Source organism: Gobio gobio, assembly GCF_949357685.1.
Source record: "Gobio gobio genome assembly, chromosome: 10".
NCBI lineage: Eukaryota > Metazoa > Chordata > Actinopteri > Cypriniformes > Gobionidae > Gobio > Gobio gobio.
In genome coordinates this window covers 31,419,728-31,438,197 of record NC_137116.1, presented here as the reverse complement: position 1 = coordinate 31,438,197, position 18,470 = coordinate 31,419,728, and the positions used below count along the sequence as shown (strand labels likewise).

General features: G+C 37.6%; 1 protein-coding gene across 3 annotated transcripts in view; it reads right to left on the bottom strand.

Moving 5' to 3' along the window:
- Window positions 1-1,997: 1,997 nt before the first annotated feature.
- slc23a2 (solute carrier family 23 member 2) overlaps window positions 1,998-18,470 on the bottom strand; it is a 56,975-nt gene continuing 40,502 nt past the window's right edge. For 2 of the 3 annotated variants that reach the window (XM_079828033.1, XM_079828034.1), the window contains 9 exons: window positions 16,280-16,347; window positions 15,284-15,465; window positions 15,072-15,192; window positions 13,806-13,962; window positions 11,759-11,906; window positions 11,552-11,657; window positions 7,101-7,368; window positions 6,903-6,998; window positions 1,998-4,951 (listed from right to left, as the gene is read on the bottom strand). In XM_079828033.1, the coding sequence (XP_079684159.1) occupies window positions 4,698-4,951; window positions 6,903-6,998; window positions 7,101-7,368; window positions 11,552-11,657; window positions 11,759-11,906; window positions 13,806-13,962; window positions 15,072-15,192; window positions 15,284-15,465; window positions 16,280-16,347 (1,400 nt within the window). In that variant the 3' untranslated portion in view covers window positions 1,998-4,697. The remainder of the gene's footprint in view (window positions 4,952-6,902; window positions 6,999-7,100; window positions 7,369-11,551; window positions 11,658-11,758; window positions 11,907-13,805; window positions 13,963-15,071; window positions 15,193-15,283; window positions 15,466-16,279; window positions 16,348-18,470) is intronic. The other variant, XR_013817380.1, reaches the window with a different exon arrangement.

Sequence of the window (18,470 nt, the reverse complement as noted above, 5' to 3'; positions counted from 1 at the left end):
GTCCAAGAATATAGCACATTCTGCACTTAATATATATATATATATATACATATATATTCATAATCGTCTCAAAGCATTGCACCTCTTTCTAAATCTATTAACATGAACAGGAAGTAATGTTAGAAAAATACAATATGAAAACAGTCTAGTTAACAAAAATACTACTGATTTAAAAAAAAGAAAAGAAAAAGATGACAACAACAACAACAACAAAAAGTATTTGTTTTACTCTTAAATAAGAATGTAACAAAATGGTGCGCTTGGCAGCATGATGATTTAAGATATGCATTTTTTCCAAACATCTTTTTTCGTCTGTAAAAACAAAATGATTTATATATGTAAAAAAACAAAACAAGAATAAAACATTAAAAAGATATTACTATTGAGATAGACCAAGTATATTCTTCAAATATATCCCCTTCAAAATAACTGAAGAGTTGTTTTTCTTTAAAAATCACATGCCAACATGTTATTAAGACCCATTACAACCTTTAAATCTCAGCGGATACTGGGATTCATCACAACTGCTTATGTTACCAAAATATTCTCATATCAAAACCATATTTAGCATTAATATTGATTCAGTGCTAATAATAATAATAATAATAATGTTAATATTCGCCAAAGATGGATGTTAAAAATGTATTTTATATTTATACACACACACAAACACGCGCGCGCACACGCGCGTTCAAAAGTTAATGTTTTCAGAAAAAGTCTCTTATGCTCACCAAGGCTGCATTATTAAATATTATTAAATTGTAAAATAACTGTTTTCTATTTGAATATATTTTAAAATGTAATTTATTCCTGTGATGCAAAGCTGAATTTTCAGCATCATTACTCCAGTCTTCAGTGTCACATGATCCTTCAGAAATCATTCTAATATGATGATTTGCTGCTCAAGAAACATTTATGATTATTATCAAATGTTGAAAACAGTTGTGTAAAAAAATTTTTTAGGATTCTTTGAAGAACAGAATTATTACATTTTTGAGGGAAAAACTTAAAGAAATGAATATATTTATTTAGCAAGGATGCATTAAAATGATAAAAAGTTAAGAGATAAATGCTGTTCTTTTGAACTTTCTCCGTCAAATAATACTGAAAAAAATAATTATGTAACATTGATAATAATAATAAATGTTTCTGGAGCAGCAAATCTGCATATTAGAATGATTTCTGAAGGATTATGTGACACTGAAGACTGGAGTAAAATGCTGAAAATTCAGATTTGCCAACCATTTTAAAATATATTCAAATAGAAAACAGTTATTTTAAATTGTAAAAATATTTTTTTGCTATGTTTTGGATCAAATAAATTAAGCCTTGGTGAGAAGAAGAGACTTTAAAAATCTTACCGTGGTGTGTGTGTGTATATATGTATATATAGTATTATTACTGAACAAATAATACAAGTATGTATATGTGACGGCCATAAAAACCTTTATGATTGACAGATGAATAAACATCACAAGATGTAAAAGGTCTTCATAAGTGGTCATATTCTGTTTTCAATAACATTACAATAAACTATTTAAGGATAAAAGTGTTAGGAGATGAGGACTGACACCACTGCAAGCACTATCGGTGTGAATGGAAGGGGCTTTAGAGGCAAACCGCACACTTTCTCATTTACTTTGGATTCTCCGTCACAATCATTACATCAAACTTCAGAGTGATGAATGTTTTCTAATAAAATCTTTTAAGAACAAAAAGTGCTATAGTAATGGAGTCCTTATGACAGACATACAGTATGTTGTATGTTTGCACCGAGTGGAATAAGATTTACAACCCAAATCACTCCATTACTGCGGCACTCCAAGTGTTCATAAGTAATAAATACAGTACGATAAGCAAGTTATTATCGCCTTAGTCACCGCACACAGATCTGGCTGTTAGGTCCCAAATACTGTCACCTAAATATCCTCTAACAAGTTAAAAGACTGTGATTGGTTCTTTCCTGTGATAATGCACAGATTTTTTTTTTTTTTTTTAATAAGGCTGAAAACAAAGTAACAGTTGTAACATTGTTACCAAGTGATGGAGTGAAGGTGATGATACACAGGGTCAACGGGGAACCAGGTGAGACACACAGGGCCCACGACTGATCTAAACTATCCAGATAGAAATTTGCTGCCCATTCTCAATGGGAAAAAGTGCCCAAGCAACATCACTCGGCAACATTGCTCAAAAAGTTGCCCCGTGTATCATCACCTTGAGAGTGGGAGAGAGTTAGAGAGAACTCAAACATGTAACACTCTAAAAAAATGCTGGGTTAAAAAATAACCCAAGTTGGGTTGAAAATGGACTAACCCAGCATTTGGGTTAAATGTTTGCTTAAAACAACCCAATCGCTGGGTTAGTCCATTTTCAACCCAACTTGGGTTATTTTTAACCCAGCATTTTTTAGAGTGTAGTTGGAATGACCCACTGAGGAAGCACCAGTTATGTTGTAAATATCGAGACTGTGGTAATATAAAACAGCAATTTCTTTCCACACCAAGCTGACCAGTAGCAACACACACACACACACACACTCCTTCAGCAGATAAAATCAAACATTTAGAGTGGGGAGTTACTTCTCCCATTTCCTGCTTTCGATCTTAGAGGCAGCCAAGGATTTGCACAAAGATAGTAGTACATATAAATAAATAAATTACCAACAAAAGAAACTCTGCATTTGAAGTGGATACAGTATGAGATGGCAAGCCTCTGATACAGACACAACCATCAGATGGAGCTCTGAGTGAGTTTATCACAGAGGTGAACGCACAACTGCACAATATTAAATCAAGTAAAGCTCTTTCAGATGGACAGCTGACATCAGCGGTCATGAAAATGAGCCATGACATCAGAGTCTCCAATGAAAATGCTCAAAAATGGGTTTCAATCGGTTAAAAGCGGATAGTGTACATTTAAAGACTTTTTGTATTGTATGTTACTGTAAAGATCATAAAATGCATGTAAACTAAAAATGAGAAACATGAACGTTATAGTTACAACTAAATATTAATGAATAGCTATTATAGTGATAATGCAGTATAAAGGACAATTCACTAAACGCCGACCAACTCGGACAATCAGCAGATTTCATCGCTTCTCAAACGTTCCATGACTCGACAAAGGGGATTTGAAGACGTTCAATGGGGTATTGCCATTGGTCGGCATCAATCGATGCAGTGTGAATTGGCCTTAAGGGAATAGTTCACCCAAAAATGAACATTCTGTCATCCCTTACTCAGCCTCAAGTTGTTCCAAAACGGTGTGAATTTCTTTCTTTTGCTGAACACAAAAGAAGATATTTTGAAGAATATCAGTAGCCAAACAGTTGATGGGCACCATTGACTTCCACAGTATGGAAATAAAATACAATGGGTCCATCAACTGTTTGGTTACCAACATTCTTCAAAATATCTTCTTTTGAGAGAAATGATGAGGGTGAACTATCCCTTTAATAGGACCTATACAGTTGCCGAGCCTGTCAATAGATGCCCATCACCGCCCTTCCTCTCCGTGCCCAAAAACAAACCACATCTGCAGTGCTTATGGGATACATTATAAACCACATTCACTTGAACAGCAGTGAGGAAGTACCACTTATAAATCAAACAAATGACCATAAACGTGGCGCCCAAAAAAGGGCTCAATAGACTCTGACATAAATTGAAATCTTTCAATAGAACTGCCTGAGTGCAACCATCAAGTTTTTTCCTTCCAGTATTCCTTCGTTTGCAAACCTGTACATTCGTCTTTCTTGTAATTTTACCTACTGCATAGCAATCTGCCTAGTGTACGCCTCTGAAACTTGCAATCACTACAATTTCGAGACGGCAAAACCAGTATTTATTACTGGTGATAAGAAACGCCTTTTTTCAAAATAGCAGCTAGCTAACGACATAAACGGCATGGCTAAAACATATATTTGTATGACTGAATCATTTTTCTTACATTTAAGGCATTGGGACTTAAATTTCATGTCAATTTAAGTACTTGCGCATTTGGAAGCAAGACTCGGACACTGGAAGTTAAATGAGGAACAAGCAAACTACATTTTGTGCGTTAATTCAAGCAGTGCAATTCAAACATAAAGCACAATAACCTTGCATCAATAAGTAAACCTTCCGATCCACTCGCTTCAACTGTGCCATGCATCAAGCGAGTGTGGGCATGTTTGTGTGTGTTATGAAAGTGAAGGTGTGTGACAGTGGCCACTGTGTGCACACAGGCACTCATTAGCACGTCATTTAATCACATCCGATTATCTACACACTGATGCTTTGCGCAGACGGAGCGGTGCAGGCCAGTCAAAAAAAAAAAAAAGAACACTGATATTGGAAATTCGCTAGATTTTCCATCTATCAAGTCTCTGCTGTCATATCCTCCTACACAGAAAGAGATGAACAAGTACACTCTGCATTGCATTGCATCCACTCGCTGTTGTCATGGAGACACCTTCAGATCAGTTCCCAAGCTGCTGCGCTGCAGTTTTCAGCAGCCGTATTAACATATAGAAACCAACTTTAGTGTTGATGACAAATTTGATGAGTGGATCAAAAAGGATAGAGTTTTTTAAGGTTTGTTGGATGAAAAGAGATTATAGCTGGCTGTTTATCAAGAGACTGGACAGCAGATTTCACTGACTGGGTGGAATGAAGCCTGGTGACGATCATCTAAAAACCTACCAGTGCTAAACACTATACCCCACTTTCTCCCAGTTCAGGCTTTGTTGGCATTTCGTCCTCTCTCCGGTCGTGGCGTTCATGGCAGCTGCGGGTAAAGATGCTCCATTGGTAGCCAGCGAAAGTAGGGCTGATTGGGAGGTACGTGAAAATGCGATGGCGCCGCAGGAAGTCCATACCAAACGGAAGGTCGTAAGACTCTATTCGGTCCCGTTTAGATGCGCCGTTTCCACGATTCATCTTACGGATGCCCCTTTCCTCAGCGGAGCCTGGAATAATATAGAAACAGAATGAACTAAAACATGACCAACAAGAAAAAAAAAAAGGGTTAGAATGTTTTATACGTTTATATTAGGGCTGGACGATTAATCATATATAAAACTGAAATTTTAAAATGTCTTGGTGCTATTTTCAAATCGCAAAGGCTGGGATTTAATAAATGAATAATGCACTGTGTTTCAGAATGAAGTGCAACACTGTGTTCTTTTACACACGAGCAGCTCATGATCCAGTGTCTTAGAAGGGGCTTCATAGATTATCGTCGGTGGACTTGAACTTGAAAAATGGTGTGTACTGACGTCTTTCCGCGGTTGAAACAACATTCCTTCTGAAGTTCATTCATGTTTATTTGATACTATAAATTAACTAGAAGGAAGAGATAAACGGTTCACGAGCAGCTTTAACTGAGGCGCTACAGCAACCTGTCACCACACATTAAAGAGCCACAAAACGCTATTTAATGTTTACATTTCTTTAAAAAAAATTACAATATTTTAGAGTTGAGACTTTGTTTCATATTAAAAGTAACCTGCTCTGTCCTGTCTGTGCGTTGTCAGTATCCTCTTTGCTCTGTGATGAGGTGTATGTGGTGTGAGAGCGCGGCTTGTCAGACGTAGCAACAATAACTAAAGGGGGCGGGTCTTTGCGAACGGTCAATTCCTCTCACACACTGCGAGCTGCGACCATACAAGCATCAACGATTTCCATGCGATTTCTCCCAAAAGAAAAAATTCGTCTGCGAACTCGTACGACAGGAAAAATTTACATCCGCTTAATTTAATCAAAAGTAATTCGTATTTTTGTCAATTTCATTATAGCCCCAAAACTTTTTGTGTACTGTCAGTGCATGGCCAATATGGGAAAAGTGGATATTGTTTAACTTGGCATGCTGCACCAAATCTAAAGAGACCAGTTTTGTTTTTTGCCTGAACAGTTCAGAAGTTATAAGCAAAAGTTTGAATTTTTCATATCTCCTGACCACTAGGTGACAGTTCAGACTGTTCTCTATCTGTGTGCCAAATTTTTCCCACAAGTGGTTCAATGGGCTGCCATAGACTTCCAGAGCGGAAGAAACAGACAAATAATAAGAAAAACATCAACGATTAAAATAGGGTCTTAAAACCCCCCCACAATGCGTTAAAAATCTGCATACAGCTTTTGCATTCCCAAGGACATTCATGCTCCGCGTGTTTGTTTTGTCTCGAGCGCACAGAATGAGCATTCGCTCGTTCTTGTGCGCTCTGTCTTGTCATGTGAGCGTGTGCTCTTCTGTCCGTGTGTTGTGTTCTGTGTAGCACACGGTTCATGTTTGCATCGGCCGTGTGCTTTCATGTTATGTTTTGTCTTATGTTGTGTAGCACATGGTTGGTGTTTTTCACTGGCTACGTGCTTTTATGTTGTCAAGTTTTGTGTGAACATGCAGCTGATGAGTTCTCATTAGCTGCATGTTCATGTCACGTTTGGTGTGAGCACATGTCTTGTCAAGTGTTTCTTTGTGCCATGTGCTCATGTCATGTCTATTGTCTAACCCCGCCCACCTGGTTTCCTGATTATTGGTTCATTTGCCCCACCTGTCTTCCCTCGTTACCCTTTTTTGTTTGTTCCCTATTTAATCTCCTTGTGTTTGCAGTCCAGTGCGGAATCGTCGTCTAATGTACCTCATGTTTTCCTGCTCAAGTCAAGTCAAGTCAAGTCAAGTCAAGTCTGTTTTTCCCCTTCGGGGTAGTTTGTTTTGTCTTGTTTTAATTTGTTGTTATTATCATTAAAAGCCCATTTTCACCTGCATCTTTGAGTCCTCGCTCCTTTCCCTTCACCAACCCTGACAATGAGAGCTACCAAATGACCCATGAATTTGCACCAAAAAATAGACAAGAATGAAAGCAAATAGAGCTTCACTCCTAAACAGTTTTTTTATGAGTGTATTATGAGATTTGCACCTACCAGGAATAGTATTATCCAGCACAAATGCCACAGAACCTCCTACAAACATGGCAGTTGTAAGCAGAACATTCAGCACCTGATCTATCTGCACTATACCTATGACAGAAGAAAAGAATAAGGATGCTCACTTTGTTCCTCAAGATGCAAATGCAATCATTTCCCATGAAAGTATGCATGTATTTATGTTTGTGCATCTACCAGTGACTAGAGGGTTTTCTTTGAGGTAGCTGGGCAGGACCAGTCCGAAGAAGATGGAGAAGCCAAGGACAAACAGGTTACGTGACGAGTTGAGATCCACAAACTGCAGGTTGGAAAGGCCAACGGCGGTGATCATGCCGAATAGCGTGCAGAACAGCGCTCCCAGAACTGGGTCCGGCAATGATGCGAATAGAGCACTGAATTTACCCACCATTCCCAGTAGTAGCATCAGTGCTGCACCATACTGAATAACCCGCCTGCTGCCCACCTACACAATAAAAACACAGAGAGAGAAGAAACACACTTTATTATAATTTAATGTTAAATATTGTGATTCTCTTCATGTACTACATTTTGTGCATTAGGGATAGGATTTCAAAGCAATGGATGCCAGTGATGGTTAAAGGTTCTGAATAAAATCAGGTCTCATAAGATCTTTTCTGCGCAGTTTGCTGTAACTGATCTATTAAAAAAATTAAAATAAAACGCAGAATAATGTGTATTATATGACAATCAGACAAAAAAACGTTATGTACAGTAACAACTGAGAACCAGTCAACTGAAATATACACTATGATTCAAATATATATATTCAAATATTATTTTTGATGTTTTTGAAAGTCTCTGATGCTCACCAAGGAAGTATTTATTTTAAAGAAAAATACAGAAAAACAGCTCTGGATGTGTGTTATTGTAGTTTATTTTCTTCGCTCTTTCTTTATCACTGTTTGTTTGTCTTCAGTAAGCTTGGAGAGTTTTTTTAGGCTAGTATTAGTTTTTAAAATGATATTGAAAATGGTGACATTTGGTGACAAATGGTGATAATTATGCCATTTCAGTGGTATATCACAAAAACCTTATTTAAGGCAAAAGTATCTATATCATGAAATATTTATTATAAAATAAAATTACTCGTATCATGATATCAAATTTTGGTCATATCGCCCACCCCAAATCGTCAATGTTGAAAACAGTTGTGCTGGATATTTTTGTGATTGATAGTGAATAATAATATAATATATAATGTACTGATGATAACAAGGTTGCGAGGTTGAGGCTTGCACAGCCTCATGAGGAGAAATTGAGTTTCTTTGAGCTGTGCTCATTTGTTTCCGTTACATACTGCAGTAAAAATTCAAAATGTGAAGTTGTTATATTTATAACATACGATACAGTTAAGCAACATCAGACGACAGAGTGCTGAATACCATCACGACTGAAAATGTGACACTGATTTCATATGACATCTCAAAAAACAAGTAATTAATATTAAGTCACTTACGTTTTAGACGCAATATTAACTGTTTTTGTTCTGTTTCAGCAGTGAAAATAGTTCCAAGATCACAGAATAACCATAGCACATCTCACAGCAACACTCAAGCCATGTTCCATTCCTGAATGATTCAGCGTTTTGAACGAATCAATGACTCATTCATAAACAACTGCCTCATTCCTGAACGAATCAGCCAATTGACGAATCGTTTGAATGAATGACTCAATGACTCACTCATTAAGATGCTCACCTGCCGCCACCTACTGGCGGTTTAGTTTCGTGTTTAAAAGTATTATTCTTTCCAACATTTCTTATTTGTAAATTCTCAAAATATATTTAAAAGAATATCATAACATTATTAATGCAGTTGTAATTCTTCAGTGTAAATTATAGTGTCTTATTATTCTAATTTAATATATGCTTAATCTTTCATTTTAAATTCTAAAATTTCATCAATATATTTAAAACGATTAGGGTAAAAATGCCCTTTATAAAGATTAAAATATCATAAATACAGGTGCTGGTCATATAATATCATCAAAAAGATGATTGATTTCACTAATTCCATTCAAAAAGTGAAACTTGTATATTATAATATTTCATTACACACAGACTGATATATTTCAAATGTTTATTTCTTTTAATTTTGATGATTATAACTGACAACTAAGGAAAATCCCAAATTCAAAATCTCAGAAAATTAGAATATTACTTAAGACCAATACAAAGAAAGGATTTTTAGAAATCTTGGCCAACTGAAAAGTATGAACATGAAAAGTATGAGCATGTACAGGACTCAATACTTAGGTGGGCTCCTTTTGTTATGAGAGCCCAGGTTGCTCTGATAGTGGCCTTCAGCTCTTCTGCATTGTTGGGTCTGGCATAATCGCATCTTCCTCTTCACAGTACCCCATAGATTTTCTGGCCAATTAAGAACAGGGATACCATGGTCATTAAACCAGGTACTGGTTGCTTTGGCACTGTGTGCAGGTGCCAAGTCCTGTTGGAAAATGAAATCTGCATCTCCATTCAGTTGGTCACTAGCAGGAAACATGAAGTGCTCTAAAACTTCCTGGTATACGGTTGCGTTGACCTTGGACCTCAGAAAACACAGTGGACCAACACCAGCAGATGACATGGCACCCCAAACCATCACTGACTGTGGAAACTTTACACTGGACCTCAAGCAACGTGGATCCTCTCTTCCTTCAGACTCTGGGACCCTGATTTCTGAAGGAAATGCAAAATTTACTTTCATCAGAGAACATAATTTTGGACCACTCAGCAGCAGTCCAGTCCTTTTTGTCTTTAGCCCAGGCGAGACGCTTCTGACGCTGTCTGTTGTTCAAGAGTGGCTTGACACAAGGAATGCGACAGCTGAAACCCATGTCTTGCATACGTCTGAGCGTAGTGGTGCTTGAAGCACTGACTTCACCTGCAGTCCTCTCTTTGTGAATCTCCCCCACATTTTTGAATGGGTTTGGTTTCACAATCCATTCCAGGGTGCGGTTATCCCTATTGCTTGTACACTTTTTTCTATCACATCTTTTCCTTCCCTTCACCTCTCTATTAATGTGCTTGGACACAGAGCTCTGTGAACAGCCAGCCTCTTTTGTAATGACCTTTTGTGTCTTGCCCTCCTTGGGCAAGGTGTCAATGGTCGTAATTTGGACAACTGTCAAGTCAGCAGTCTTCCCCATGATTGTGTAGCCTACAGAACTAGACTGAGAGACCATTTAAAGGCCTTTGCAGGTGTTTTGAGTTCATTAGCTGATTAGAGTGTGGCACCAGGTGTCTTCAATATTGAACCTTTTTACAATATTCTAATTTTCTGATATACTGAATTTGGGAATATTCCTTAGTTGTCAGTTATAATCATCAAAATTAAGATAAACATTTGAAATATATCAGTCTGTGTGTAATGACCGACAAGCACATGAAAAGCCTTGACATTTTGACTTTTTTTTTTTTTTTTAAGGATTCTTTTATTAATATAAAGTTAAAAAGAGCAGCATTCAGTCTTTTGTAACAGTATACATTTTTTGTCAATTTAATGCATCCTTTCTTCCTTAAAAAAAAAGAAAAAAAAAAAGACCCCAAATGTATGAATGGTAGAGTCCATGAACAAGCTGATATTTAATAGTTTCATTCCCAGACTGCTGCAGTTAATGCATCATTAAAACATGATTAAAATCAAAGAAGTGGCCTCATTAGTAATAGTATGTGTAATAAATAGGGCTGTCAAGCGATTAAAATTTGTAATCTAATTAATTACACCATGTGGCGATTAATCAATCTAATTAAACGCAAAATTAATCCCACATCAAATTTGTCTGAGAAATTACTGACAAAAGATAATTTAAAATCATTATTGTGTAACATTTCTAATAGCCATTACAAAAAGCTTCAGAAAGAAATATTTTTGGGTAAACTATACCTCAATTTTTTTTTTTATTAATATGGAAATATGAAATTATAAATCTAAATAAGAAACTTAGTTGGTAAGATGACCTAAGTAGGTCTGGGGCGGGGCATGTGCGTTAACAGCATTAAAAATGAACGCGTTATTTTTTACCGTAACTAATTAATCTAATTAGTTGCATTAAATTGACAGCCCTAGTAATAAATAAATAATTCCTGTGGGAACGGCCCTGTTGGAGTTCATAGCCGGTCAAAGCTCATTTCTTTAATGAAGTTCAATGGCAACTCGAGAGCTGCTCTCTTCAGCATTTAAGGTGCTAATGATCCACTGAGGACCAGTCGAACACATGCTGGGTGTGCTTTTACCACTCAGCTCCTTGAAGCCAAGCACTGTTGATGTTAAAACTGTTTTACGAGTCAAGATGCTATTTTAGGTTCCTTTGTTGTAAGTGAATGCACAAAATGGGGGACAGTCATGGCCTAATGGTAAGAGAGTTAGACTTGTAACTCCAACGTTGCTGGTTTGATTCTTAATACCAGCAGGAAATATTATGGTGCAGCAGCAAATGGCTGCCCACTGCTCTGGGTGTGTGCCCATGGTTTGCAGAGTGTGTGTGTTCACTACTCACTGCTCCTAATATGTGTGCACTAACATGGGTTAAATGCAGAGGATTCTGAATATAAAGTTACCATAATTGGCCTTCATGTTACGTCACAAAATAAAATATAAGAGAAAGTGAATAGTAAAAGATCCTACTTTTGTGATGCCCAGCACTCCGATGTTTGGGCTAGAAGACGTGGAGCCATTTCCTGTCCCAAAGACACCATCAAGGACACAGGAAACACCCTCCATAAAGATCCCTCTGGGGAAAAAGAGATTCCATTACGGGAATGTGGAATGAATTAGAATAGGACAATAAAACATGCTTTTTATGTCAGGCGCTGCTGCGTCTTTGTGTTGTACCTGTTAATGGCATGTATAGGTGGAGGAGGGGCACAGGAGAGACGGGCACAGGCATAATAGTCTCCAATGGACTCGATGATACTGGCAACCACAGCACTCAGCATCCCGATCACTCCTGCTGCTGACACTGTGGGCAACCCCCATTGGACTAGAACACACAACCAGACACACAAAGCATTATTGGTAATCTAAGCATATTTAGTATACAGAAAGCTGAAGGATTATTTAATACATTATATTCATTGTTTCACTGTAATTACAATGTAATTGTAAGAACGGATGGTTGCTCATACATTGGACTGCTGTAACACATCTCTTCTCCAAAACCTAGTGAGCTGCCTACATAGGCAGCATCCTAAATGTCATGGATCAACCTACACATGCCACACTGGCTTAACAAATGATTTCAATAGATTTTGACGTTAGCCTGTTACTACTTTAACAGCATGACACTTTAACCAGCACAAAAGTAAATAGAAAACACAAATATTGGATAAAACCACATTTGTATTGATCATTTTCCTGCCTTCCATCATAAGATTTATTTTTTCACCTAGCTTGCAATGTATTATAGGATTGTCTTTACCATGAAGAATACATGTGAGGCTGCCTCAATTTCCCTTGTAAAAAAGAAGTGCACTTAACTGTATTAAATGTGCACTAGTAGTGTACCGTACTCCAAATGGTAAAAGCAATGTATATATATTTTTTAAAACGGCACCTGAAGATAATATATTACTGAAATAAAAGGATGCTTAAGTGTACTTAGAAACAGTCAAGAAAGTGTACTCTAACACACTTAAGTACACCTTTTTAAAAGTGCACTTTGTATTCATTTCAAATAAAAAGTTTTACCTTAAAGTACATTTAAAAGCATTATGTTTTAATAATCTTTAGCCATATTTTAAATAAACACTTATTTCGATGTGTTGAGTAGCATGCTAAAGAACATCTAAGTACTTGATTATTATTTAATACAAATGTAAAATGTAAATTAATTTAATTGCAGTTTTTATACAATTAATTCTCTTAGAATATTACATTCAGGTCGCACTTGAGTATATTATTTCTGTAATAAGTACTCTTAAGTATGCTAAAGTGTACTTATTTTTCACAAGGGCTGGACTGAAGAGGTACAGAAACATTTAAGAGAGACACACACACACGTCTGGTGCGCTATCCTTCTGGGGACTCACCATAGGCGTAATGGTTTTTATACTGTACAAACCGTATTTTCTATCCCCTTACACTGCCCCTGCCCCTAAACCTAACCCTCACAGGAGACATTCTGCATTTTTACATTTTCATAAAAACTCAATCTGAATGATTTATAAGCTTTTGTGCGGTCCCCACGGTGACACGAGTCCCCATGAGTCTGTCTACAGTCAGGTTGAAGTCCCCACCAGGCTAGAAAAACATGTACGTACACACACACACACACACACACACACACACACACACACACACACACACACACACACACACACACACACACACACACACACACACACACACACACACACACACACACACACACACACACACACACACACACACACACACACACACACACACACACACACACACACACACACACACACACACACACACACACACACACACACACACACACACACACACACACACACACACACACACACACACACACACACACACACACACACACACACACACACACACACACACACACACACACACACACACACACACACACACACACACACACACACACACACACACACACACACACACACACACACACACACGTCTGGTTCGCTATCTTTGTGGGGACTCAACATAGACATAATGTTTTTTATACTCAACAAACTGTATATCCCCTTACACTAACCCGACCCATCACACAAAACTTTCTGTGTTTTTACATTTTCAAAAAAACTCATTCTGTATGATTTATAAGCTTGTTTCCTCATGGCGACCTCAATTTAGGTACCCTGTGTATTCAGGTTGAAGTCCTCACTGGGATAGAAAAACATACACACACACACCACTCAAAACAAACACTTACAGGGGTAGGGTATCTTAAACCAGGGAGCGGCTGCCAGGATGCCCTGTCGAGCATCTGTTCGGGCGTAGAAACCATATTTGTCCTTCTCGGGAGGAAACACGTCAGTCACCGTGAAGATGAAACACAGAAACCATGACACAAGGATAGCCATGATGATCTACAGAGAGAGAGACAGAAAGAGAGAGAAACCCAACTACTTTAAAAAAGCTCAAGCTGAATTCTGATGAGTAACCCAGACTTCTGAACACAGAGCCAGACATGTTATCCAACCTCCTTCACTAACCTTCACACCAGCAGACAACATTGCATGCTGAAACTCCCTGACGTATCATCATCATGGATCAATCTGTGTATTTTGGCTTGCGTCTATCTGCCTCCCACGCTTACTTTCATTGCCATGTCATTGTCTGCTGTCCTTCCATTTAAAAACCCAGGCCAAAAAGCCCTCATCTCTGAAACAGCATGGTAATTACGGCTGTCATCAGAGCTAACGGCGGATTACGATCTGTGCCAATGTTCTGAAAGAGCCAACTCATGCTACTGGGAGCCGGTGACACCAGACTGCGTATGATAATGACAATTCCATTCATTGGAATGTGGATCATTTTGGAAATAAAAGATGCAATAAACTGATTCTTGAGATCTGGAACAAAATATGTTCCACAAACTTACCAGCCAATAGATTAAAAAAAGAAAAAAACATTTGCACAGTGAAATTTATCAGAGGTCGCTTGAACATTAAAATAAATAAATAATAATAATAAAAAAAACAACCGGGAATATTGTTATCTAATTTTAACTGCTATGACGTTCTGGGGTTTTATTATCGTTTGTAATTGTTTTCATAGATCCCAACTTTGACAACAACAACAAACAATCAAACAAATAAATCAATATTTTTAAATTCCTTTAAAAAAAAAAAAAAGTTTGGGAACATTACAATTGTTTTTATGTTCACCAAGACTAGATTTATTTAAACAAAAATACAGTAAAAACTGCAATATTGTGAAATATTATTACAATAAAAAAATTGTTTTCTGTTTTAATACATACTGCCGAGTTTTCAGCATCATTACTCCAGTCTTCAGTGTCACATGATCCTTCACAAATCATTCTAATATCACTTTTTAAAATTTATTAAAATAGAAAACACATTTTAAATGTTTCTAAACAAAAAATTGTAATGTTTCCAACCGTTAGACAGGTACAGTGTATATTTTCATCTTTATGAGCTTTCTTATCGTGGATTAATGTGGAGAAACTCACTGGGAACATCTTGAACAGCTGCAAACGGTAAGATGTCCAGCCCTTTTTAGATTTGTAGATGGGGAGCGGCAACTGGATGTTACGTGCATACTGAGAGAACAGCAGCACCAGGAATATGGTTCTGTTTAAAAGAGGGGAGAAAGAGTTTACATGCTGAGTCCACAGAGCCAAAGATTGGTTAAATACAATCTTTGTGTGCAAGCTGTACTCACAGCATGGCAATGCCCCAGTGTTTGCCTGCTCTCTCTCCAGCAGCCCGGAAGCCTGAGAGTCCGATAAGAGTGACAGTAGGGGTGATGGTGAGCGGCCCGATGTACTTCAACAGGACACCTGGCAAACCTAAGGCCCCTATGACCACCTCTATTAGAGACGAGATTATTATAGCACCCTGGATCTAGAGAGAGAGGAAGAGAGAGAGGTACATCTAATCATACAAACAATCTAAAAGAACCAAACAAAGAAGAATAGAGAGAAATCTACAAAAAAGTGGTAAAGGTTAAAAGCCATCAAGGTAGAAAAGTGTCATTGACACAGACCTCCAGACAGCGTAATGCTCCATTTAATCCAATTCAGCTTAAGTTGCTTAAAGGAACACGCCGACTTTTTGGGACTTTAGCTTATTCACCGTATCCCCCAGAGTTCGATGAGTCCATACATACCATTCTCATCTCCGTGCGAGCCATAACTCTGTCTGACGCACCCACCGCTAGCCTAGCTTAGCACAAAGACTGGAGGTAAACGGCTCCAGCTAGCCTACTGCTCAATAAGTGACAAAATTTTCCTATTTACATGTTGTGATGTGTATAGTTACATCGTGTATTAAGACCAACGGAAAATGAAAAGTTGCGATTTTCTAGACCGATATAGCTAGGAGGGACTATTCTCTCATTCCTGCGTAATAATCAAGGAACTTTGCTGCTGACCCTGGGTCCGGCCATGCTATTTGTTAACTATCCTGTTTTTTTGTAACGTTTGCAGCGGCAGTGGTCCTATAGATGTTTTGACATTTTTTACATTATAGCCCTTTTCATGATAGCACCTAGGGTCCCACAATCTCATGGAGCAATCCTGTTAAAACCCATTCAAAACCTTAAATTTCCACCTCATTTTATTTAATTCATTTCACACCATCAGGTCCTCTATCAGTTTTACGTTCCTCATTAAATACTTCTGTTCTCATCTCTTTTGGTCTCTTTGTTTTAACACACCTCTCGTATCCTGGGGTGCCAGATGTCTTCTGTGTGTGGCAGCTCTGTGGCATTTAATACAGGAACAGCTGCAGAGAAACATGACAATCAGATTACTGGTTTTAAATGTGATTGAGAAGGTACACAAGTGTTTTTGCAAGTCAAATAGAAGGCTTTTTAAGACCTTTTTAAGACCTGAAGTAATATAAAATGTGTACTTTACGCATGGAGTTGACAATGATTTCTTGATATTTCCTAGGATTTTATCAATAACAATAATTAAAGGCATCTTTACACAGCAAATGCGGCATTAAAAATAAAAATCACAAAAATGAGCATTGACACAGACTGTTTATTGCTTCTCTGAAGCGGCATAAATGCATTTACAGAGAAATTAAAATCGTGGGAAACAATGCTTTGAACATTACTATTATAAAAATATGTTTTTAATAAAGTGTTATAAATTAATTAAAAAAATAATTAAATAATAAACGATGAAATAAAATAAAAAATTATTCATTTCCTCTGTGTGCTATATATAGGCGCTTTGATGTTTGTCATAATTCTGTACTGATAGGCTATTGTAGGCTAGGGTATAGTTTTTTTTATATTTCTTAATAAAATTGTGACCGATGGAACAAATGCTACAAAAGAATAATGCATTATTACACTGGGTAGATAACCACATGATTAAAAGTGGTTTGAAAGTTTTTTCAAATAGCCAGAAAGTCACTTTGGAGCAGGCACAACAAATTAACAAATGATACAAACGTTAGCGTTTCAGGTAGGACAGCAGATATATCAGCAAATATCGTTATTTTTGGAATATAATATAACAATTCACAATCACAGTGACGGCGACTGGGTTAAGCATTTACGTTACCGTATCTGAGGGAAATGTTACTCTGCCAATCTCTTCAAAGGAAGGTTACAAACGGCGAACGCCAATTGATTACACACGACGACTCCGTTATTTTGGTAGTTTGCTTCACGATGTGAGTACAGGACTCTTTTACTTTAATGATAGACATTTTTTTAATTTGCCTAAAACATGTGGAGTTATTCCTATATGTTTTGTCTCCCGCTTCTTGATTCTCACGCCGCCTGAGCTGACACTGACAGGCGGTTGTCATGACAATAACGTAGTCTAGGGCGGCACAGGTTCGCGTTCATTTACACTGAATCAAAACCATTTCAGCAGGTGGGTCAGACCCGGCATATTTTAAGTTTGCTTTTATGCGGCATTGCGTCTTTTCACAGAATTCTGACACAGACACAGAGCCGCTTTAGAGCGGCCTTAACTCGTGTGTGTAAAGATGCCTTTAGAAAATAGTTTACAGAGTGTGTTTTTGGGCTGGTTTAGGCCTGCCATGGACAGCTGTCTGATGAATATAATTCTCCTTTAATATTCTTCATAGTCTGTGTTGCAGTTGGTGCAATACTGTGGTGCAATATTTGACCCCAAAAATTGGTTTCCCAGGAGCATATATACCAATGGTATTTTTTTCTAAACTTAGATGTTTGCATAATCTTTTATGTCAAATTAAATAAAAACAACAACAACAATCAAATTAAATCTGTATCAACAAAATAAATTTTTTCACTGCAGCAATGGCAAAGAAGCTGTATAGGGAGCGTATTTAGGCCACGCCCACACCGGGGGGGGGGGGGGGGGGGGGGCAATCCAACGCTCTCCATTGACTTTGCATTGCGTGAGGCTGCCTCCTTGTCATTTCGGACTTATAACAAAAAACAGAACAATGTCTAAAAGCTGCTATGTGACAAAGTGTACAGCAAACAAGCTAAACAAAACCCAGAACCAAAAACACAGAAGTTTTTATAATCTGTTGACCCAAAAAACGAGCTTATAAGGACACAAAAGTGGATACAGGCAATTGAGACAGAGCGCGACACGTTATATATACACTGAGAACTAAACCCACTGGAGGGGAACGTAATCAGCGACAGGAAATATAATATATAAAACTGACATTTGGATATTTGACTTAACAGTAACACATGTTTACTGCACACATAGGCATAATGAGTGTCAGGATCCCAAAATTGACCCATTCTTCCTGCTGAAGCTTCACGTTTTATTGCCTTTATCCACTTTTGTCTCCTTAAACGCTCGTTTTTTTTGGGTCGACAGCTTATAAAAACGTATTTCTGTGTTTTTTAGCTTGTTTGCTGTACACCTTGTCACATAGCA